The 25,677-nt window shown below is 35.2% G+C and overlaps 1 protein-coding gene across 4 annotated transcripts in view; it reads left to right on the top strand.

Annotated features, from left to right (window-relative positions):
• Positions 1-25,677, top strand: part of nkain4 (sodium/potassium transporting ATPase interacting 4) — a 140,539-nt gene that overhangs the window by 43,517 nt on the left and 71,345 nt on the right. For all 4 annotated transcript variants that reach the window (XR_015522531.1, XR_015522529.1, XM_087304851.1 and 1 more), the window contains exon 2: positions 7,765-7,902. Coding sequence is in view for 2 of the 4 variants with exons in the window: in XM_087304851.1 (XP_087160977.1) it covers positions 7,765-7,902 (138 nt within the window). In the remaining 2 variants the exon portion in view is untranslated. The remainder of the gene's footprint in view (positions 1-7,764; positions 7,903-25,677) is intronic.

Raw genomic sequence — 25,677 nt, 5'->3', positions numbered from 1 at the left:
AGGAGTCTCACGTATTTCAGACCCATCTCCCGATTTGGTCTGTCTCCCAGAAAACCCCCGGAATTTCAACCACCGGCCCATCATCCCCCACGCTCCACAGTCTTACGTTTACATAAGCACAACCCCACCATCCATCACCTCGCCCCCATCTTCCTCACACTATGCTGTCTGAACCGTGCCCAGACCTGTTTCCGGAATCATTTGAGAAATGTTAGTGCTCTGAATCGTGCTCAGGCACTGTTCACTTGGCCGGCCCTGGCCCGATTGGGAGAGGTGTGCCAGAGCACAGTTCACTTGGGCTTTGGCACAATACGCTTGTAGTGTGAGCGCAAATCGTGCCAGAGCCCGAAAGACGAGACAAAACTTTTATGGACTGTTTCATGTGCTTATTAATCATTCTTACTGTTCAATAAATGTAAACTGTCGTAGATTAAGGACGCTAACCCCTCACTGCACGACAGCTGCACCTTAAGCAAACCTAATAATAATGCCTGCAGCACGAGGACTTTATGATTGTTTATGAGCGTCAACAGTGGCTGATATGTTAAAAAGGTTTTTGCGCTACCAATTCAATTCATCTTTATTTCTACAGCGCTTTTACAATGTAGATTATGTCAAAGCAGCTTAACATAGAAGTTCTAGTAAATTGAAACCGTGTCAGACGTGTTGACGACGTGTTGTCAATCATGGAGAACTGCAGATGTGAGCAGGTCACCAGTGGGTTTTCAAGCTGGCCCAAAAGATCAATGCGGAGACTCTGTCACTGGGACTTTTAGGAATCAATCTCATGCTCTCCACTCATCATCATGAACTCAACAGCATCCGCCAGGATACGGCCGGGTCCAGGATTATGGATACCTCTAGAAGTCCTCTATGGTTGGCATAATCTCTTCTCAGGTCTTGGATTACATCAATAGCACTGTACATTTTAGAGGCTGCTGCAATATCTGAGCATTGTCCATTAATATAAAAAGCTTATCAGACGTATTGATAATATGAAATAATATTAATAATCTGAAGTTTTAGACATTATATTTGTCTTTTAAAGAACTGCTTAAATTAGCAAATAAAACACAAGGTAGGCCTACTGGGCAGAAAGGGGATGCCTCTCAGACAATTTTAGAAGCTGTCATTTATTCATTCTCACCATAATTAAGGTCTTGGTGCTTTAGATGATTTGAAGCAAATCTATTTGTTGAAGATGTACTACATGCCTAAAGCATTCGCTCAATGTCATTATCTAATTTTTGGCGGAAGTGGCGTTTAGTGGCTTTTGCATTTTATCTCTTCATATGCTTCCTCACCGCTTCATCTTCCTCATTGATATTTTGTGAGTGATTGAAAAAGTCAAGTGGTATTTTCTTTTTACAATACCATGTTACTGTATAACAGATGAGCCCCTATTTAATAGTTGTAATATACATTAAAATAAATTCTTTATTTTATCTTTATATAATTATTTAATAATTCCTTTTTAATTTAAGTTAAAATTTAATCTTCATTCATTCATTCATTCAATGCTTGTATTAATAATCTATTTTATATAATAGAAGTTCTACATATTACATTAGCAATTCCTTTATTTTGTAGAAGAATGTGCCGCATTATCCCGGACGAGCCCCCAATTCGTTTTTGTAAAAGACATTAAAACTATTTATTTTTGCAGTCCATGCTAAAATTATTATGATTTACCACTGCTTAAACAGAACTGCTACATGTTTACAGTATACATTTTACAAGAGGACAGCACATTGGCTTAGTGGTTAGCACTGTCACCTCACAGCAAGAAGGTTGCTGGTTTGAGTCCCAGCTGGGCCAGTTGACATTTCTGTTCGGAGTTTGCATGTTCTCCATGTGTTTTTGTGGCTTCCACAGCCCAAACATGAGTGTTAATGTTTTTCAGTACTGGGTTGCGGCTGGAAGGGCATCTGCTGAATAAAACAGGCTGTAATAGTTGGCATTTCATTCTGCTGTGGCGACCCCTGATGAATAAAGGCACTAAGCCAAAGGAAAATCAATGAATGAATTTTACAACACAGATTTTACTCATCCTGTCCTCACTTTCCACATGCAGTCACTGATTTTAAGGAGACAAACATCCATTTATTCAGTCTTTTCACTACTCATCTTCTTTATTCTCTCTCTTTGTCATTTATTACTTGCTTTAAATTGCGTCTGCACCCGTCTGTTTCCTCATCACTTCATCTTCTTCATTGTTTTCCCTTTTCTTCCACTCATCTGTGCTCATTCTCCCCTCATCCATCACCCACTCCCGTGTGTGTGTGTGTGTGTGTGTGTGTGTGTGTGTGTGTGTGTGTCATCTACTCCTGCTGTCTGTTTCACACATTGTCCAAGATGTTCAGCTCTGATCAAGCCATCATGGCAGATGCTTAATTGCGTCTGCCAGCTCTGTGATGTGCCACAGTCCCACAATCCCCTGGCACCGCCGCTCGTACGGGGTGCTGGTCTTTGTCAGACTGGATGCTGTGTTTCTTGGCATTTAGCTTCGAAATGTCAGCAGGACAGACGGGAAGTAAATAGAAGAGGACAAGTTTCTAAATGCAGAATCCAAGGCTTTCGGGTTTATTTAATAAATTGTTCACTCGGAATGGTGTCTCAGGACTCTGTGTCTGTTTTGATCATTCTGCACCACTTTGGCATTTATTTTTTATATACTTGCTGGTTGAATTTGTGTTTTAACAAACATGACAAATGATTTCAACGCATGTCCTTTACATTCATAAAGAGTATAAATCCATCACTCTACAACAAATGGCAAAATAAATATTATTTATTTAATTTTAATGTACAGTGCTCAGCAAACACCCCTCACAAATCATTCTTTTAAATTCCTATTTTTAGTAAGAAGCTACACAATATTTTATTTGTGCATATAAATTAAATTAGTCAGTACTGAAGCCAAATCTGGACATTATTTAACAAAATAACTTACGATAATGGTCCAAAATGTAGTACAGCCAATTAAATACAAATTTTAAAAAAGAGGAAGAATCAAGACAAGCAAAAGAAAAAAAAGTTTAGTAGAAATTTTGTAGTTTGTAATTTATTTTTGCAATATTTAGCTTGAATTAAATTGTATTATCTTTCAATTTCTAAAGATGCTCAGCAACTAAAATATTATTTAATAAATATATCTGCTTTATAAATCTGTTTTGTTTAAATTCACCACTATAATATCCATATTCACTTATTCATATTCATAGACCAAATGGATAAAAATGTTCATTTTTAAAATGGGCTGTACTCTGTTATGTTGAGCACTGAATATACAGTTGAAGTCAGAATTATTATCCCCTCTTTTATTCATTTATTTATTAAATATGTCACAAATTATGTTTAACAGAGCAAGGAAATTTTGACAGTATGTCTGATAATATTTCTTCTGGAGAAAGTCTTAATTGATTTATTTTGCTTGAATAAAAGCAGTTTTTATTTTTTTTAAGGTCAAAATTATTAGCCCCTTTAAGTTATAAATTTGTTTCGATAGTCTACAGAACAAACCATCATTATACAATAACTTGCCCAATTACCCTAACCTTATTAGTTAACCTAATTAACCTAGTTAAGCCTTTATAATTCTGACTTCAGCTTTTCTTTTAGGAAAACTTTTCAACAAACTATAGTTTTCTCTGAAAACAAAGTGGAAGTGTTGTTTTTTTGTTGTTTTTTGAGTATAAAGATTTTTTTTTATCTCTATTTTGAAAATCATTTTTTGAAATGAAAAGATTTTATATAGGGCTGTGGAATATAATGATATTTATATTCTATGGACAAAATAAAAAGTCTATTGTTTTATTTTAGGCTATATGGTTTATTTTGTTGTGTCAGAAACAATGTAGTTTATGAGGAAAAAAAATTATAGTTATATATATTATTTATATTGAGTGCAATATTACATTCCATTATGGGGGTGCAGACAAAAACATAAACAACCACATTGTGAGAGTCACAATCTTTACATTTAGCATTTTATTTAGCAGCTTTCTTATTATGTTCGGACATATAATCATTAGTTTTTTAAAAGTGTTTTACAGTTTATTCATTTCTATTTCATATTTCTACATTTTTTTCAAACTTTTGCCCTTAAGTTCGAAACAAAGTGAGAAGTATGATCATATGCATGAGTACAATTTTGAGTATACACTAGCTGACAAAAGTCTTGTCGTCAATCCCAGTTGTAAGCCCAAGAAAAAATAACTTGACTTCTAGTTAATCATGTGGCAGAAAGTAGATTTTTGTTTTTTTCAATGAACCATCTGTTGAACTGCATCCCAATCATCACAAATACTGCAGAACACCATATTTGAACCTGCATGGACTCATAATCCTCATAAAAATCTGTCAAGTTTGGTTAAGGAAAAATCATGGTTTAGGGTTACGTTTAGTATAGGGGCGTGTGAGAGTTCTGCAGAGTGGATGGCAACATCAACAGCCTGAGGTATCAAGACATTTGTGCTGCCCATTACATTACAAACCACAGGAGAGGGCAAATTCTTCAGCAGGTTAGTGCTCATACTTCAGCCTCCACATCAAAGTTCCTGAAAGCAAAAAAGGTCAAGGTGCTTCACGATTGGCCAGCCCAGTCACCAGACATAAACATTATTGAGCATATCTGGGGTAAGATGAACGAGGCATTAAAGATGAATTCAAAGACTCTTAATGAACTCTGGGAGTCCTGCTAGAACACTTTCCTTGCCATTCTAGATGACTTTATTAATAAGTTATTTGAGTCATTGCAGAGATGTATAGATGCAGTCCTCCAAGCTCATGGGAGTCAAACACAATATTCATTATTTTTCCACTGCACCAGGACTTTAGATTCTAAACTGTACATTATTTCTGTTAAATGTCATGACTTTTGTCTAAGCAAAGCCAGACCTTACTGTCCTAATTAAATCATTAAAAAATCAAGGCATGATCATATTTTATTTTGGTAAAATAAGCGTAATCTTAAAGCCTTTGTCTTTCATATAAGCCACTTCTGATACAAAATGATCAACTAGAAGTCAAGTTATTATTTGTTTTTCCTAAAACTTGGATAGGCGACAAGACTGTTGTCAGGTAGTGTATACTTTAAAATATTAAAAAGAAATAGTCCTTGTGGTCAGTATATAAATTATTAACTTATTGAATTTACAGAAATGGTACTACAAGTGCTATGTTTTGTTATTAGGGTACGAAATTAATTATATTGTGATTTGTCATATCACCCATGCCTATTATATAGATATTATATACCTCCAAAAACTATCAACAGAAAAAATAAATAAATAAATAAATAAATAAATGAACAAATATTTTAAGAGTCCACATGTACTGGTAGAACAGTCTTAAAAAGTTGACTCAACTTAAAATTGTACAGCAACTTAAATTGAGTCAACTTGAATTGAGTCAAGTGCAGTACTTAGGTCAAAAGTTGAGACAACTCAAAAAAACCTGTGCAGAAAGTTGCCTTACAATTTTGAGTCAACATTTTGTTTTACAATGAATGAAATCAGCAGTATTTTAATCTCGATCCTTCCATTTGACATTTAATTGGCATTTATGGCTCTCAAACCTTGCACATTCTCAGTGCAGCTTTGTGAACATGTAAAACAGGCTTGTTTAATTATCTCAACACCGTTTCCATTTCATCACAATCTCTCCCAGCATTTGTAGCTTTTGCTATAGCAGTTCCACCTCTTCTCTTCTTTCATCATCTCACAGCAGGCAGCAGTCGAGCACAGCTCCATTCATTCTCATTAAATGTCATGTTTCAGCACGTCTCTCTCTGCACCTCGCCACCATTGTGCTGCGCAGATTAGAGCACTATGTAAATACACTCTCGAGTAAATGCATGCTAGGATGATAAAACAAGCTGTCTGACGTGTGAGCAGTTTTAAGAGCCACTTTGAGATGCTTGATGATAAAACAAGTGTTTCGGTCTCATTCAGAGACTCTGCTTTAGCACCAGGTAAAGAGAGTCCTCTTAGGAGAGAGTCATTAATGCAAAAGCATGATTTATTACTGAGCTTGTGTATCAAGTATTGCTCTCCTGAATCTCTTAAGAGTAGCTTAGACTATTCATTTTTTTGTTTGATTTCTCTTATTTTAAAGTACTTGTCTGTTTGTTCACCAGTGATATATTGTTAAATACTAACACAGCATGATGCCAAGCACAAGATGTTCAAGTATCATTCACTTTTAATTTTAAATTTCTTTTTTTTTTAGGACAATTTCTCTTATGATATGCTTATGATAAATATCTTTTTCTGTACACTACCTGACAAAAGTCTTGTCGCCTACCCAAGTTATAGGAACAACAAATAATAACTTGACTTCTAGTTGATAATTTGGAATCAGAAGTGGCTTATATGAAAGACAAAGGTCTCAAGATTACACTTATTTTACCAAAATAAAATATGATCATGCCTTGATTTTGGACTATGTAATTAAGACAGTAGATCGGACTTAGAATTAATATGGTGTATGACTTCCAGCTTGAGCTTGGAGGACTGCAGCCATACATCTCTGTAATAACTCAAATATCTTATTAATAAAGTCATCTGGAATGGCAAAGAATGTGTTCTTGCAGGACTCTCTGAGTTCATCAAGATTCTTTGGATTCAATGCCTCATCCATCTTACCCCAGATATGCTCAATAATGTTCATATCTGGTGACTGGGCTGGTCAATCGTGGAGTACCTTCTTTGCTTTTAGAAACTTTGATGTGGTGGCTGAAGTATGAGGAGCGCTATCCTGCTGAAGAATTTTCCCTCTCCTGTGGTTTGTAATGTAATGGGCAGCCCAAATGTCTTGATACCTCAGGTTGTTGATGTTGCCATCCACTCTGCAGATCTCTTGCTCGCCCCCATACTGAATGTAACCCCAAACCATGATTTTTACTTTGACCGAACTTGACTGATTCTGTGAGAATTATGGGTCCAAGTGTGTTCCAATAAGTCTCCTGTACCTCCTTGAACCTAACACTTATAAGAATAAACATAACCATAAAGTAAGTAAAAACATGTACTTAAATAATAATACTGTGTATACTGAAATGTGCAGTTACACAAGCAATTTCACTAAAATAACGTGTTTCCAAAACATTTCAAATCTACAAAGTAAAGAGGAAAAAATAGGTCCTTTGCTGTAAACCTTTTTGCCATTAATCTTTTTTTTATTGCTATTATTTGTACTGTGTTTGTGCTAAGCATGCTTGGACTATGAAACTAAACTGAATGCACAGCCTGCATATGAATATTCAAAGAAAATGTAGGAGTTTATCATTAGTTGTCTTTGTGCATCGCATATTGGGGCTAAAAGTGGTGCTAAAAAACTTTCAAAAGATTCAGTGTAGGTTAAAAAGCCTGTAGGATGCAGATTTAATGATTAACTAATAAGACATTTTCCACTGACTACGAATGTGTGACAATAAAAATGAAGTTCTCTTTAGGTTTATGCACGTGAAAGGTGTGTGATGTTGCGCTCCAGATGTTTCTGCACTGTCCTTATTTCCCAGATGATTTGAATGTGAAAGATTCATTGCTGATGTTCTGTTCCTGCTAGAGAGTGTTTTGCGTATTTCAGTTTGACTCGTAAAGAGGTCTCTGGTGTCAGAAATCCTTTGATAGTCCTCCAACCAGTATGATCAAAGACTGTGAGGAAAAAAATATGATCATGCAAATTAGTTGTCTCTGCATGCTTTAAACTTTCCTCCTTCATCTGAATGGCTCATCTGAATGATCTTTCTCTCTTTTTCAGATGGTGGCGTTAGAGAGGCAGGTCTTCGATTTCTTGGGGTACCAGTGGGCTCCCATCCTTGCCAACTTCTTCCACATCCTGGTGGTCATCCTGGGCCTGTTCGGCACCATTCAATACAGACCTCGCTACATTGTGGTGGTTAGTAAACCTTTTCTATAAACTTAATATATGTGTTGTCTGTCTTTATTACTATTACTACTATTCTGTTTTCTGATTATAATGAAAGTTGCTTATGTCACAATTTATCAACTAAAAACAAAAAGAAACTTGAATATTTACATTCAAATCTGCAGAAATTTACTTTTCTTTTATGAATGGTCACCCTTCGCATTTCTTTGTGGGTGTTGCAATTCAGAAGTATTGTAAAGAGCTTGTGACTAAACCTCATAACACCATAGGACCTTTAATCTGTGAGTCAAGTGTCATAGCTCCTCCCACCTTAATCTAGAATGTAGTTCTACACACTGTAGACTTTCACTTGTTGCTTCATATGCAAGGGTGAATAAGCTATTCGTTGTTGGAATAAATACAGGATTTTCTTTAGCCCCAGAAACTACATAACTGAGTACAGACCATTTTGAAAATGAATAATTTTCTCAGTAAATATAGGCTATGTATTTTGGTGCATTTAAACAAAACAGATTTATTAAACATAAATTTTTATTAAAACAAAGTTTGAGTCACCAAATAGATTGAAAAAATGAAAGATAATACAATTAAATTCAAGCTAAAAATTGCAAAAAATTATTATAACCTTCAAAACTTCAACATTTTTTCAATAGTTTTGCTTCTCTTGATTTTTCCTCTTTTTTAAAATTTCTATTTAATATTTTTCTCTAACATAAATTTGGGTGTACCATTATCGTAAGTTAAATCTGTTTTTGGACCATTATCGTAATTTAAATCTGTTTTTGGACCATTATCGTAAGTTATTTTCTTAGATAACTCCATATTTGGTTTCAGTACTGACTAATCTAATGTATATGCACAAATATAATATTATATAGCTTGCTATTAAAAATATGAATTTAAGATTTGTGAGGGGTGAACTTGTATATGCTGAGCACTTCATATAGATTTAAAGCCTTTTGCTTTTTTTAACTGACTTTTGACTAATCAAAGAGCACCAATGTGAGCGTATACATGAACAACGAGGAGTGTTCTCATTTATGCTGAGCACTGCATAAACAGTTGAAGTCAGAATTATTAGCCCTTTTAAATTATTATTCCCCTGTATATTTTTTCCCAATTTCAGTTTAACGGAGAGAAGATATGTTTTAACCATTTCTAAATAAAATAGTTTCAATAACTATTTTCTAATAACTGATGTATTTTATATTTGCCATGATGACAGTACATTGCGACATTATTTACTAGATATTTTTCAAGGGCAATTAGAAAAATTGTTGTATAATGATTGTTTGTTCTGTAGACAATCAAAAATGATATGCTTAAGGTGGGCTTATAATATTGACCTTAAAATGGTTTTAAAAAAAAATTTAAACTTTATTCTCACCAAAATAAGAGAAATAAGACTTTCTCCAGGAGAAAAAAATAATAATAGGAAATACTGTGGAAAAACTCCTTGCATTGTTAAACATCATTTGGGAAATATATTTAAAAAAATAAACTTCATAGGATGACTTACTGTATAAATGCAAAAGTTCAATGAACACGAGGACTGCAGAAGAGTGTCTAGCATTTGTTGTTGAGTCATGTCCAATCATTTATTAATAGCCTTTTGATGGCACTTTGCCTTTTATAACATAACATGACATGTCGGCCACATGACAGAAAAACAGACCATAACTCGATGACCGCAATGAACTTGATGAGAACTTAATGTGATGCAACTATTGCCTGATGTATATGTGCCTGCGTATACATGTGAAAGTGGAGGACTGACAAGGCTGTCAAGTATGGTGACCCATTCTCTGCATTCGTCCTCTGCATTTAACTCCATTGGCACACACATATTAGTAGCCGTGAGAACGCACACACACTTTTTTTGTGTGAATTGTTGGGACATTTCAAAGTTCTCCATTGTTTCATACTGTACAAACTCTATTTCACCCTATCACCCTACCTCTCACCCAACACTTACAGGAAAAAAAAAACTCATTCTCAATCACCTCACAGCAAGAATGTCACTGGTTTGAGCCCGGCTGGGCCAGTTGGTGTTTCTGTGTGGAGTTTCCATGTTCTCCCTGTGTTTGCGTGGGTTTCTATGGGTGCTGTGGTTTCCTCCACAATCCAAAGAGTGAATTGAATAAGCTAAATTAGCCGTAGTTTATGAGTGTATGTGTGTGAATGTGAGAGTGCATGAGTGTTTCCCAGTAATGGGTTGCAGCTGGTAGGGCATCCGCTTCATAAAACATATGCTGGAATATTTGGTGATTCATTTGGCTATGGCGACCTCTGAAGGACTCCTGTTTTACCCCTTTTACAAAATGACACATAAGTCTGGTAAATGTGCCTGTAAAGTGCCTAGTGAATATTTGAATTTTGGAGTAAGATTACATTGTAGTTTTGTTGCCTGTGCCTTTTAAATGCAAATGAGCTCCCCATATGTTCCCACATGCCTGTTTCTCCTGCTGTATAACATCAGATAAACAGCAGTCAGTGACAGACAGAAATTAAGTTTATTAGTCAAAATACCAAGTTGGATTGTTTGATGTATTCGTGGTGGAGTTTTTTTAAGCCTTTCTGCAACGATGACACACAAATGGCATTAAAAAAAGTTTGCAGTACAGACACACACGCTTAACTTTGTATTGTTTTTGCACATCTACTTGCAGTTAATATACACTGCTGTATGGGCATCCATTGTGCTACTGTGCAAATAACCTGATGTAATGTCCAAAACCGAGACTCCTGTGAACTCATCAGTGTGCTGATCTGAGAAGGAGGTGTGTTAAAGGTGCAGTAGGTGATCTGCCAAAAATGCTAACTGCTTAGCATATTATCTTTGGACTGCGTTGAGGGACTGTGATTAAAAGCCACGCCCCCTGAAATTGCGGCAGCAGACAACCCACTAGTTCATGTCATTCACCAGTTGGAAATGTAACAGTTAGTTAGTGTTTGGTCAGCGGCGTGCTGGAATTACATTTATTACTAAGCCACACTTACATGCTATTTCGGAGCGAATATTTAGAGTAGCATGGTAAACAGTATAGGAAGGCTGTCATTGTTCAAAAATGAACCAATGTGAATATAAAAGCAACTTCAGCTCAGTAAAGCAGGTTAGGCAGAATAGTGCTATTCACTGATGTTTTGTTGTTAAGCTAAGTAAAAATGTACATTATCGATGCTGTAAAAGGTCCCTTATGACACTGAAAATAGTCACATCAATCTTTCGCCGGGAGATTTTATAGATCATAATTTAACATCAGTTTAGCCTGACTAAAATAATTTTAAAACATAAAACTACATGTCTAACAGTAATACTTCAGCTATGATGTCGTCCTTCCTCCAGTGTGCAAAAGTAACTCCAATATTTATTCAGGGTTTTCAAAAATTTCAATTTAGCATTTGATTTTACAGCGTCTGTGATTTTCTCGTTGGCCCGTGTTTTGAACACAAGGCGCTCATTCAGGCGGGGATGCGCGAATAGTGGATATACATGAACAGAGATGCGCAGAATTCCAAATTCTGCATTTGCTGACAGACAGTTTGAGCTACTTGTCGGAATTATTATAGATGTCGGCCCAACAATATTTAATTGGATGAACATTATTAGTTTTATGCCTCACCTCGAATACTGAAAAATACATGTTAACACATTTTGTATCATTTACTTTAATCATTACTATTGGACTGTAACGAGACTTTCAACCAGCACTACAAAAAATGTTTCTAAAGACAATCACCTACTGCACCTTTAAGGCTCATTGTTTGTGCACTGCTATTTTGAGGAGCTGAAATAGACCGCACCATTGACCATCTAAAAGCTGGTTTAAAGGGCACCTAGATTTTTTCAGATGTAATACAAGTCTTTTGCGTCTCTAGAATGTGTATATAAAGTTTCAGCTTAAAACACTCATCAGATTTTTCATTATACCTTTTACAAGATGCTGTTTTATACTGATTTCCAGCAGGGGGTGGTTTTGTTGTACTGTGCCTTTAAGGCGAGTTCTGCCCGCCTACTGTTTTTGCACTCAAATGTGTCGGGATACTGGCTAACCTCCAGTGCTGTGTGGATATCTGTTATGCTAGTGTACAAACTAAACCTGATGTAACTTTCACAAACGGGGATTGAAGCGTCTTCTTTTATAATTGTTCTGACACGCGGCTGTGCTGATGAAGTAAAGCTTAAGTAAATCGCTGTGATTAATTACACACTTGCACTGTTTTAAAACACTTTAAACATGTGAAACTTACTCTTAATCACATTTGATGATGATTGCTGATCCTAGCAAACAGAACAGACCTTTTATTCCCGGTTGCTTTGTGTATGTCTGCCTGGTCTTGTTGACATATACATGGGACTACCGGAACATGTTAATGCGCAGAGCTGTCAATCAATTCGGTGGGCGGGGGGACCGCACTCCTTTGTGAAGTTGCGGTCGGTCTGAAAACAGCTCTAATTGGTCCACTGTTTTTATGTTGTTAAATTGAAAAAAAAGGACTGGGTGTGTTTATATCACCCCAATATGATGGTCTATACACTATATATACACATTTGTTTGTATGTTTTTCACCATAGGTGCCCTTTAAAGTTCAGGGCAGAGCGCAAATATTATGCACCTTTGCGGGTCCAAACTCTTACACAGTGCTTTATTCACTCAAGATGTACAGCAATGCACTAATAGGTGGTCTGTTTAACTGGTTTTTTTTTTTGTTGTTGTTTTTTTTTTGCTAGTGAAGTGTTCAGTTTTTTCCTCTTATTAAACCCACCATGTAAATAGCAAATGTGCCATGGCGAGATGCAACTTACTCTTAAAGCAGATGAGACTCCGTTATCCTCAAAACACACCCATAACTCATTAAGAGAATACGCACAACTCTTTTTTACATGCTCCAGGACACAGTGCGTATTTTTCCATCTTTAAAGTAGCAAAAGTGCATTCGGACACTCCCTTAATGCATTTGCGCCATTCGCTTTAGACTATGTATCTAGATCGTTAAAATAGAGCCCCTGTTGTGTGTTTGAAGCATTCTTGTTTACAGTTGTACTGACACTATGCAGCTGTGGTTATTTACTGTCTTTTCTTTATTACAAACATGCTCCATTTTAAAAATGGAGATGCAGATTTAAGGTGCAGATGATCACAGAAAGTTGGAACAGATCTTTTAATCCCAGTTTCTTTGCAAATTTTTTAACATGTTTATATGGGTTACTACGGAGACTTGTTAATACACTCCTCTCAATCAATTTAGTGGGCTGGGAAAACCCTCAAAACTGCTTATTTAAAATGAGCTGAAACAACACAGTTCTTGAGATGTCATTGGGACAATCAATTTTTTCTTTGTTTGGTTAACTTAATGAATTTTTGTTGGGACAACATGAATTAATTGTGTGATTGTATGCTTTTTTTTACAGTATACATGTATATCTTGTTTTGGTGGGCCTCAAAATCATTGGGATTTGCGTCCTATTTTTACAAGAAAGAGACTTGTGTTTTTATCACTCCAATATGAATGTGGACACACTGTACCTACACACAGCTTTCAAAAGTTGATTTTGCATCATCGGTGCCCTTTAAATTATGTTTGATATCGTGTTGTCAAACTGTGTTTTGTTGATGGCTAGAGTCTTGAGAAACCATAAATCTACCGTCCATAAATATTTCCACCAGTCCATGAAAATGTGTTTTCAACTGTATGTATACGTCCACCTCACCAGCTGAACAGTAATCATTATTTATGTGAAATATGCTGGACAAAAACTCCATTTGGCACATGCTTGCAGGGCCTAAAATGAACACCTATCAAGCACTAAATGTAAGAAAAAGACCATTTCACAGTAGCCATTCAGTTCTCCAGTGTTCATTATTTGTCAATTCAAAATATGACTGTGAATGTGAAATGGGGTATCATATCTAAAAGATTGCATTCTAATGAAATAAATAATTTATCTAATGCGCAGCACCGCTATCCTTTGATGTGAAAAACTCATGATAAAAGTATTATCTGTGTCTCATGGTGCGTTCACACTAGACATGGGTGAAATGTCAAGTGCGAGTAATTTACATGTTAAGTCAATGCAAAGATGCGAATAGACATCCTGCAGCATGATTCGCATAATGGAGTGGTGCGACTTAAGAGTTTGTATGTTTAAATTCTGAACTATAAAACACATTCGCTCTGCGTTAACCAGGAGCTTGCTCTAGTTTGGGTTTGATTATGACGTAGTACCTGTTGTTAGTGTCCTGAGGTGAAATCCTCTTACTGACACTGGACAACAGCTTCTCAAACTGGGCTTGGCTCAGTCTGATTACCGCTAAAAGCCTCCATCATCCAGGTATAGTTTCTGGAGGAGTTGATAAAGTCACAGAACTGGGTGCACTTCTGAAAGGATCTAGTGGACTCAAGACAGAGGCGCCGAACGAATCTATGCTGTTTTTCAGCCTTCCTAAAGCTTATAAAGCACAGCTACTCTCTCAATTAAAAACTATGTTAACCATTTAGCTATGAAGCTAAGGCAGACAGAAGCCTTGCTGATGACGCAAATCCGCATCTATTGTGAGGCGAAATTCCCATGCGATTACATGAATTTGACACGCAAAATATTCATGTGTCTATATACGAGCAAATATGATGATTTATTCGCAAATTAGAGTGGCTCAGATCATGGTTTAAGAATCTGATGTACTAGGTCTTTGCAAGTATAGCGAGAGTACAAGTAGCTTGTAGCATGTGTTTGACAATAAATGTGCCAAACACCTTTCCAGAGGTTTTGTTAAGGTTTGTGCCAAAATGAAACCTCCATGGTTAAATGTTTTAGATTTGATCAATAATAAAAATAATAATAATAATAATAACTATTATTATTATTATTATTATTATTATTATAGAAACAAATTGTTAACTTTATTAGGAATATAGTTCAATAGTTCTGTTACGATAAACTCTGGTACCCGGTACCGGGTTCGTGACATCATTTACTTCCACATTATTTAAATTTTAAAGGTTCATACTGACCCAATACCCCTATAAGTGGTTCCGTTCTCTCATCAGTTGCAATAGAATAACTTTGGCATAGATTATGATGGAGACATTTTTTTTTTTCCTATGATAACTGATATGTGCACGAACCACCAAAATTAATTACAGCAACATAGACTACACAGAACAAATTTGAGTTTGCAAAAAATTTTAGAGGTTTTTTTTTTTATATACATAGACAACATATACAGTTATTTTAATTACTTTCAACAGTGTCAAAAATTTCAAAGGGTTTTCTTTAAAATGATACCAACTTTTGCATTTACACCTCTACATGTGGTTTTAGGGTAGGCAAAATCCAGGCGGAAACCCCAAAATAGCACTTGACTTCAAGAGGTTAATTTGACTAATACTATCAATAATGATAAAAATATATTATTAATAAAGGATTCAATTGGATGTGTTTTACCATTTTTTTCTGTTTAATTATTAATAACAATAATGCACAAAGAGTTTCATGGCAGATAAATTAATATGTATGTCTGGTACATAATTTCCCCTTGAAAAAACTAACAAGGTTTCTGTCTGAAAGTGATGCTTCGTATTATATTAATTGTCAGTTGTCATTTACATTTCATAATAAAAAAAGAATGTCATATGAATGCAGTTAATTTGCATGAATTTAAGGGATTTTAGTTATAAAAGCAAAGTTTTATTATTATTATTATTATTATTATTATTATTATTATTTAAGCTAATAACAATTGTCATAAAAACAAAATGTAGTACATTTATTTTATTGTGTCTTTATTGTAAATTTACAAAAAGATAAAGAAATGCTAGATTTTGTTTTCATCAAAATATGAAATATATTATTAAATATAAAATTAATATTATTTTCTTATATGGCCTAGACAAGTTTTTGATGTGGCGAGGCAGTGGCGCAGTGGATAGTGCTGTCGCCTCACAGCAAGAAGGTCGCTGGGTCGAACCTTGGCTCAGTTGGCGTTTCTGTGTGGAGTTTGCATGTTCTCCCTGCCTTTGCATGGGTTTCCTCTGGGTGCTCCGGTTTCCCCCATAGTCCAAAGACATGTGGTACAGGTGAATTGGGTAGGCTAAATTGTCCGTAGTGTATGAGTGTGTGTGTGTGAATGTGTCTGTGGATGTTTCCCAGAGATGGGTTGCGGCTGGAAGGGCATCTGCTGCGTAAAAAATTGCTGGATAAGTTGGCGGTTAATTCCGCTGTGGGGAACCCGGATTAATAAAGGGACTAAGCCGACAAGAGAATGAATGAATGATGTTTTTAATGTGCTTTGTAAATTATTTCCAACCACGCAAGCTAAAAATCTGTTTAAATTCCGTTTTATATTCCTTTTTATAATGGACAGTTTTAAAGAAATGCTTATATGCAAATAATGTTTGTGGCTCATGCAAATCTGCTTACTGTTGATCAAAGACCGCAGGCCTCTGAAGCAGAACTGAACGCTTTGCTGATAATGGACTCTGGCACAGACACTGGACGGGCCTTATACTTTGACACATTGTATGGCATTTTAATCCCCTAAATCTGCAACTAATTACCATGAATTAAATGATTAGGGAGTCCAGCTTCCCTCAGTTCCTCTCTGGGTCAGTCCATGATGCAGCTTCACATCAAGTTCAACAGGATTATCAAGACTTTATTTTAGCTGATGAGATGCGGCGCAAGCTATTTTAGGAATTTTTAATAATCAGTAGTTTTTAGATTACATAATACCCCTATGTTTGAAAAAGTGCATTACATAAAATACAGCAGAGGTCAAAATTAGAGAACAATGTTTTTCTTCCCTCTGAAATAATGTAATGTTGATTTGATATATATATATAACATATATAACATATATATAACAAATCAACATTATATATATTCAATATACAATGTTATATATTTATATTTACTAATTTAGTTGTGGCCATACCATTCTAGCAGAACATGTTTGTTGTTGCTTTTTATTCTGTTTTTTTTTTTTTTTTTAAATAAGACACTTAAGTAAAAAAGAAGTAGAAAACACAAAACAAAGCAGTTCATTTAATTTAGTGGTTATTTATAGCTATGACTTTGTCAACAAGGATTTTTCCGATATTTTCAATCAGGTTAGTATCAGGACTCTGGGCTGCCATTACATTATTTCAATATTTTTAGCTTTCAGAAACTGCTTTGCCTGTTTTGCTATGTGAATGAGGTTCATTTTCCTTCATGGACATTGCTGGCCGATTGTTTGAATTTAGGGAAGGGATCATATGTTGCCAAGGGAGCTTCCGATAAACATATCCGTAGAACAGCCATATTCATGTGATGCTTGGCCTTTAAATATGATTTTTGCTCAGGTTTGCTTTGTTGTGTTAAATGTGGTCAAAATTAGATTTCAATTGTGATCATAGTCCTAAAACGGACCTGCATGTGCAAAAGAAAAGTACACACAGTGTAAACGTTCTAGTTATGTACAAAATGTGTACAGGCTTATCGACATGCCTAGTATAAGTGGAGGAAGACTAAATGGCTTTATTCTGTGTTTATGTTTCACAAAACATTGTTCTGAGCTGAAGTAATTAATTCATTCTTTAATTATAGGCAAAGCTGACAGAAGCAAAAATGGCTTAATGGAGTGTGCACTAACCTACATGTTATTCAGTAACCTGATGGCCTCAAAAAAAAAAAAAAATCTTGCTTATTCAAACTATTTATTTAAAATGAGCTGAAACAACACAATTCTTGAGATTTTGTTGGGACATCTTAATTGTTTTATATTTAATCCACTTAAAGTTGTAAAAACTACTAAGCGAACTAATTCCTTCAGTTTGTCCCAACGCAAATTGATTGTGTGAAACCCAGCATTTTGTACACTGTGGCGAAAACTGTCAAACAACCAAATAAATACATGGATGTGAATAAATTCACTGACAGTCTGGATAATTCAAAGTACCCAGATGAGCTCATGTTATTAGTTTCGTATATTTCAAAAAGACCAAAAAGCGTGACCAGTAAAAATTAAGCTATGTACGATGTAAAAAAGCTGGGTTCAACATTGATTAAGAACACAAATCGTTTAAGTTAACGTAATAGTTTTTACAAATTTAAGTGGACTGAATATAATACAATTAAGATGTCCCAAAAAAAACTTTCAAATTGTGTTGTTTCAGCTCCTTTTAATACATAATACATTTCCACTCCAGTGTGCGTTTTACAAGCTATTAATAGTTGTTTTGCTAGTACTAATATGTATTTACATTTCTGAAATCTATAAGCTATTTGCCAGATCGTGATGTTCTAATACCACTTACGACAGTGGCACAGTTAAAAAATAAAGGGCCCTGAAACTTTTTAAAAGAAAACCAGTGGCAAATCTGGATTTCACCATTTCCAGATGCGAAAAGGTCTCAGGTAAAAATTTTCTTTACAAATGTATTTTTGTCGCATGTTAGCAGACCACTGTAATCCACATGTGAGTCCAGCTGCGGGGAATTGAAAACAAAACCTTCGTTGCCACACATTTAGAAACAAATCTTTTTCTTCCACTTGTTTTAATTATGGTTGGCAACACAGTGTGGCATCTCTCTGCCACTAAACACTGTAAGAGATAAAAGCAGTCTCCAAAGCTATCATGCATAATAAAGTTGCACCTCATTTACAATAGAGTGCGAACTAAGTCTTTTTCTTAAATTAATGATGAAAACTCAAAGACGTCATGTTGTACTTGCCGGTTCAGACAGCCATCTACATGCTGGAATTTACAGAAGGATCTAATCGCCATGACGTGGCTTCTGATTTTTTTTTTCAAACCAGAAAAACGAATTTACTAGAAAAATAATAAATAATTTTCACATTTTAGAGAATTCTGTTTCCTAATAGTGTTTTTAGCAAGGTGGGACATAAATATGGCTGTCAACATCTCAAAAAATATGTTTTGGTGTTTCGTGACCCTTTAAAAAGGTCAGATTCCATGTTGCTGCTCCTGTGCTGTCATGAGAAAAATAAAAGCCACATGTGGATAAAAGCAAAAATAATAATCAGATTTTGGCCACAATTTTCTTTACCCAGTGGACAATTTAAGCTGCAGTGTTGAATTGATAAACTGCAGAGATTCTTCACATTATATTGTCCTTTCATGTGCTCGTTTCAAGGATGACCATCCTTTTTGGGGTACTTGAGTGAGTTAGGGACTAACTTCTCTTTTATTGCTTTTTATTGACCTCCATCTGGACAACCTTCTGATCGCAGCACTAAAAGCCAGAGAGAACTGTAAAGTATGGCTGCCAGTTTAACAAAGTTTGTCAGATAATGAATAAAATTACCAGCAAGTTCATCTTAAGTGTTTTCAGATTTTGATCAGTATTCATTTTCAAAGCTCATAAAATGCATACTATTGTTATTATTATTATATTTTTATTTTTTATTATGAAATTAAAACGTCTGTTTGGATCACTTCAAATACTGTAGGACTAAATAGTGTCCTGTAAATTTAGGTAACTGTTTTCTAATTATGTTAATTGCTGTATATGATGGATGAGTGTTGTTTAAACTAGGCATGGACCAGTACAAGATTCTGACAGTATGATAACATTGAATAAAAAAATCACGTTTTCACGGTATCACTGTATTGTGATTACTTCTAAAATATATTCTTTAAAAATGTCTTATATATTTATAATTTATATAAACAATATATATTTATCTTGTCAAAGATTTAAAAAAATTTTGGAGCAGTAAACATGTCAGGCTAAATAATTAAAACGAATCATTAACTTCTGATGACTTTTGTTGACATTGTTTGGATATTTTTTCTGCTGGAGATCCTAAAAAATGTAAATAAAAATTAACACAACCTTAGAAATGATATTACAGAAATTTTTGGCGGTTTTAAAACCTTGACTTTTTCAAACAGCGCTATACCTTAAAAACGGTTATGTCCCATGCCTAGTTTAAACTGATGATTTTGGAAAAAACAGTATAAAACATAAGTTGTATGTTTTACATAAGCACATATTCGATCTCTTTTTGCATTATCTGTGAATCAAACTCAAGATCTTAATGTTTCTGCATCTGTAATATACTATTTTAGCAACAAGAATAGCCTAAAACATATATCACAAACCACAAAATGTATTTCTGTAAACATGTTTTAAATAATTTTACTTGCTTCTAATTAGCATAAAACACTAAAGCCTTTTAATTGAAGTACACAGCAAAAAAAAAAAAAAAAAAACTAATTAACACTGAATTACTACTGCATATTATTTACACATCTAATTGCGCTCAAATGTGATAATTTAATTCCAAACACAAAACATTCGCACAGCAACTGGAACTGTCAAGTGAACCAAAGTGTCAGAAAGTTGAGGAGCCGAGAATAGAACAAAGCCCTGAGAAAAGTGTTGAAGACAGACGAACGGCATACAAGCCTGGTGGTTTTGAGACTCGTGGGAATGATGTGGAGGATTGCTCAGGCTTGTGTTTTTTTGTTGAGTCATAGATGCTCATTTTCCTTCACAACAGGTTAAAATTACACCAGTCACCATATAAGAGTGAACTGGCATTATGTTCTGAGGGAAGCCTCGCTCTTGCTAACTTGTTTATTTATTCTTGAGTCATACTGGATACAGTATCCAGGTTTAATATTGCATTTAAAATTGAGTTGATATTGCAGTAACAGCCCTCTGAGGAGACTAAACCTGAGGGCTTTGGAGAAGTGTGAAGTTCCTTTTGTTGTTAAAGCACTTATTATGTATTTTTCAGAATATTAGTTGCTTTTTAAATCACGTACTGTGTCTTGCATTTTAAAGCATATTTCTACCCGTCCACATTTTATAGCAATGTTGAGTGCGGAGGTAATTTTCTCTTTCACTTTTCCCATAGGGATCTTAAAGAAGTCATTATAAGCCATGAAGCGACCAACCAGCTATGAGGAAAATCACATTACAAACTTTGATTTGAGTTTTTATTTCCAGAAACTGACGTGCGCGCTCTATCAAGCAGGCAGGACTTGTAGAAAGGCTCCATTTTTGCTTGCACAATTTCTGCATGTCATTAGTTTTATTTTAAATCATATATGCATGCTTGACATACATGATGAATGTTATTTCTAATTAGCTCCACTAAGATTTTAGACTTATATTTGTCATTCTTTCTCTTAAATTGAAACCAATTGTTGTAGAGTTTAGCTAAAAGACAGTGTGTGATTGTTTATTTGACCATTACTTTCACGTATGTTGCCTTGATGGCATAAAGGGACTAAGAATTTATTTGAGTTTTTTTGTTGTACAACAGCAGTTTGAGACTATTATGCTAGGGGGCACAAAGGGATGTGATGTGAACGAACAGAAATATACAGTAATTGTTAATATCCATGAAGATGAAATAACAAAACAAAGCATTATAATTCCTTTATAAATCATTTAAAAATTGTTAACAAGCTTTATTATCATTGTAAACTTAAGTGGGATGAGGATTCATTTTGGAAATTAAAGAATGTTTGTGAAGTGTTTATATAGGGCTACTGTCTAATTTACATTATTTCTGATCAAAATTATAAATTGGACCTCAAAGGGATGGTATTCTAAGATGGTGGTGACTGCTTTCTGGACAATATTTAAATTTTTCCAATTCACCTTTATTTGCATAGCGCTTATACAACATAAATTGTGTCAAAGCAGCTTCACATAGAATATCATAGAAAATTGAAACTGTGTCAGTTCAGTTTTCAGAGTTTAAGTTCAGTTCAGTTTAGCTTGGTTTAGTGTGGTTTATAATCACTACTGAGAGTCCAAACACTGAAGAGCAATCTACAGATCCTGAACCATTCAAGCTAGTGGCAACAGCGGCAAAGAGAAAAAACTTCACCAATTGGCGAAATTGAAGAATTAAAAAACCTCAAGAGAAACCAGGCTCAGTTGGGCACGACCATTTCTCCTGTGGCAACCATCTTGTTCAGAGCTGGAGTCTAAGCGCCGGAGGTTGGAGAATGCTGGACCTCACGAAAAATTGTTGACAATATAATGCTAAATGTTTTTTAATTTTAACTCCTCATATACTGTTTTGGAAAGTGCACACATAGAAATATGGACTGATGACACTAAAGGCATAATCACACTATGTAAAGCAAATGCTTTTCCCCCCTCCCGTCTTCTCCAACGGCCCGCACTCACAATACATTCTGGCCTGGGCACGCTTACGTCATCAATGATACGCTGTTCAGTAAGCACTTTCCGTCAACACAGTAGAGATTTCTTCAGTTATATCGTTTAAGTTGTTTGGGATGCAGTGACACGCAGTCAAATATTTTGCGAACAGATCCGCCACTTTTGACGCTCATAAACAATCATAAAGTCCTTGTGCTGCAGGAATTAGGAGATTTGCTGAAGGTGCAGCTTTTGTGCAATGAGGGGTTTGCATCTTAATAAACTACAACAGTTTGCATTCATTCAACAGTAAGAATGATTAATAAATCCAAATGAAACAGCAACTTAAAAGTCACATTTTGCTTTCAGTTTTGGGCTCACACACAAGCGTACTGCACCAAAGCCCAACTGAACCGCGTGCCTGAGGCTGATTCAGAGCAATTACTTTTGAAACGATTCGGGAATGGGCCAGGGCACGGTTCACATATAGCATAGTGTGAGTGGGCCCTAGGTATTACATGTCAATGTGAAGTTTGTAAGTTTGACACCCAGTGGTTGAACTAGGTATTGCACACCTGCTTCAAAACAAACGAAAGCACAGGTTGCCAGATTGAGGACACCAGCAGCAGTTTGCCTGACTGTCAAGCCTAAAAGCTGATTTGAGTCGTGTTCTAAATAAAAGCAACAGCACGCAATAAAAGGAATATTTTCCATTTTAAAATGAGTTTTTGTCCTAACCAACACTTGATATTTATATTTTAGAAACAGCTTCTATTTCTTGCAGCTGAACAGCATTATAATCTGGCAATGATTACCTCAGGTACATCTTATTCAGTGTTAAATGGTAATAATGTGAGTTTGAATGCCATTTTACATGGAATTTAGTGCCACACTACTGAAAGAAGCAGCAGATCTTAAAAATAAAATAAAAAGTTTGAAATTGAACATTAGAAGTGACTTAACACAGATCAGTGATTCAACATGTGCATTTAATAATGGTAAAGAAGTTTATTATGTGTTAAATAGATCATAAACCTTACTATTTCATTGGAGTGCAGTAAGTGCACTATTCTGTGCTTCTGATGCTGTATTTAAATTTCTGTCATGTTTCGTCTGGTGCAAACAGCCAAATGCTCATCACTGCAAGTCTCGTCATGTAGCATGTTGTTAGGACACAGGGTTACAATGTAACCTGCACACCTAATTTTTAAGTTCGTAATATTTATATAATTTGCTAATTAAACACCATCTCATGTGGAACTCTGAATCTGTGTCGGATTTCAGAGTCTGCTATTGTCCACCGGAGATCATACTTCTGTCACGGAGGTACTCTTTGTGAGCCTTCCTGACTAAATAAATGAAGTAAGGTGTTTTTCACTAAGGTAACACGAGTAGCTGAAATATAATTGGCTAAACTGGCATTGAGCGGGTTAAATGACAAAACAAAGACAGACGTTCTGCCATGTAACGCACATTTTCATAGCAGATTATCTTTAGCATTTTTTTCAGATAAACAAGAATCTTTACTTAACATGTTTCCTAAATATCTGCAAACACATTATGGTATTTTTGTGCTTTAAAAGAGTCAAAATTGTACATACAGCACCTTTAAAGGGATAGTTCACCCAAAACTGAGAGAAAATATTCACCCTTCACTTGTTTCAAACCTGCTTGACTTTCTTTCTTTGGTTGAACACATAAGAAGATAATCTAAAGCTAGAAATATGTAGCCATTGCCTTCTGTAGTATTTTTTTTTTTTTTGTGTCCAACAACAGAAAAGAAATCTCATAAAAGTTTTGAAACCACTTGATGATGAGTAAATTAAAAAATTTTTTCTTTAACAAATTCTTTGACATCAACTCTCAAATGTGCTCTTGGTTATGTGAGTGTTTCACACAATGCCGGTTGTGTGTGTAAATGTAAAAAGATGTGGTAAATCATTTGTATCACAATATTAGATCCATTAAACAGCATCATTTGTACATTGTACAACACCCTATTAACGCACAAAAGCTCAACCAGGCTCAACCCATTTTATGCCAAATTATTTATATTCAGGACATTGTGTTGCTTACATTTCTAAAAAGAAAACTCAGGACTATTCAAAGCATCCGAGCGAGTTCAGAAACAGGTTTTAGTTTACAGAGAATAACTCCCACTGGACTGCTTTGTAAACTTTGCAGATCTTCAGATGTTCAAACAGCAACATTATGCACTAAGGGAATTTAAAAAGTGCAGAAATAAGATCAAAAAACACTCCATTAATGTTGACTTCTCTCTCTAGGCGAGTGAATCCTTTGTTATTGTATCACCGATGTAATTCTTTGGAATGAGGTTGTTTTTGTGTAAACTTTTGCAACTCTGCTCCATTTGAAACTTTGCGAGAAGCACAGTTAAACTCTCCAAAATAGAAGAAATCCTCAGACAAAGTGCTCCTCTGATCTCTGTATATCGGCGGAGGAAATCCCAGCGGAGCACATCTCGAGAAAGAGCTCTTTTGCAGTTTGGAGAAAATTGCTCTATAAAGTCGTCTCAAGCTGCTCTTCAGAAAAGGGACCGACGGCAAACCTGAGATCCATTTTCACTCCAGTGACGCATAAACTTCTGTATTCTCTTTCCACTCCCTGTGAACACCGTCAGCTTCCTGATAGTAACAGAAATGAGTCTTTTTCTCTGTCTGATAGCCAGGAGCCTCAGTGTGAAGCGCTAATGCAGATTAACATTTAAATGGGATTGATAAGCGCTTAAAAATCCTAATTGATTGCGTTTGTGAGAGGTAAACAAAAGTACAAACGAGTTGGAAAACAACAAGGATTGGTGTTCAAATCACAGTTCCAACATAAAAGAAGTCAGAGCAATGGAAGATACAGATCTGGAGAATAGAGGGTGTTTTTTTCTGAAGGATGAACTCGACCTCTGTTTATCGCATTTTCAAATGCTCTGATGCTAGTTCTGGAACAGCTTGAGTTTTGACTTGTTCTGGATGGGTGCTTGGCACATGGCAGCACAACATGTGATATGATGTTGTGGTATAGGGGTATGATGATAGTATTAGACAGAATTAAATGGTGTTTTGAGTGAAAATAATCCTACTAGAAGTGTCTTCTAATAAATTTAATTGTTTCGCTTTTTGGTCTACTGAACACTAAAATTAATTGTACACTGTATAAAATATCTGTTAATTTCTGTTAATAGTTTCTGTTTTTTTGTTTATTTACGGTTGTGAATTGCATTATGGGAGCTTGATCTCTGCTCTGTCGACTTTTGATGTTGATATTTCAGCTCTACAGTTTAACAAAGTGACTTTAATTGACATTTTAGCACTTTCTATATTTTCTATAAAATATAGAAAAATACGTCTGATGCATAACAGAAAATGTACGGATAACATATGAAAAGTCATTTGTACCACAATATACAACATAAACTCAGACCTTTCAGCACTTTAAACTAATTAAAAATGTCAATAAAAGTCACTTTTTCGAGCTTTTTCGAAATTGTTGAAAGCAAGCTCAAGGTCTCATAATGCAATTCAAAAGCATAAATAAATCCGGGAAAATAATAAAGGCCTGAATCTCACAGTTTCTTACATTACCAACTTTAATTTTGGCTTTCATGATGAAATAGTCAATGTTGACAGAAATTTTATT

The sequence above is a fragment of the Danio rerio genome, chromosome 23 (genome assembly GCF_052040795.2).
Source record: "Danio rerio strain M-AB ecotype USA chromosome 23, GRCz13ab, whole genome shotgun sequence".
In the NCBI taxonomy this organism is placed as follows: Eukaryota; Metazoa; Chordata; class Actinopteri; order Cypriniformes; family Danionidae; genus Danio; species Danio rerio.
Note: the sequence above shows the minus strand (reverse complement) of the source record. Positions and strands in the feature narration are given on the sequence as shown.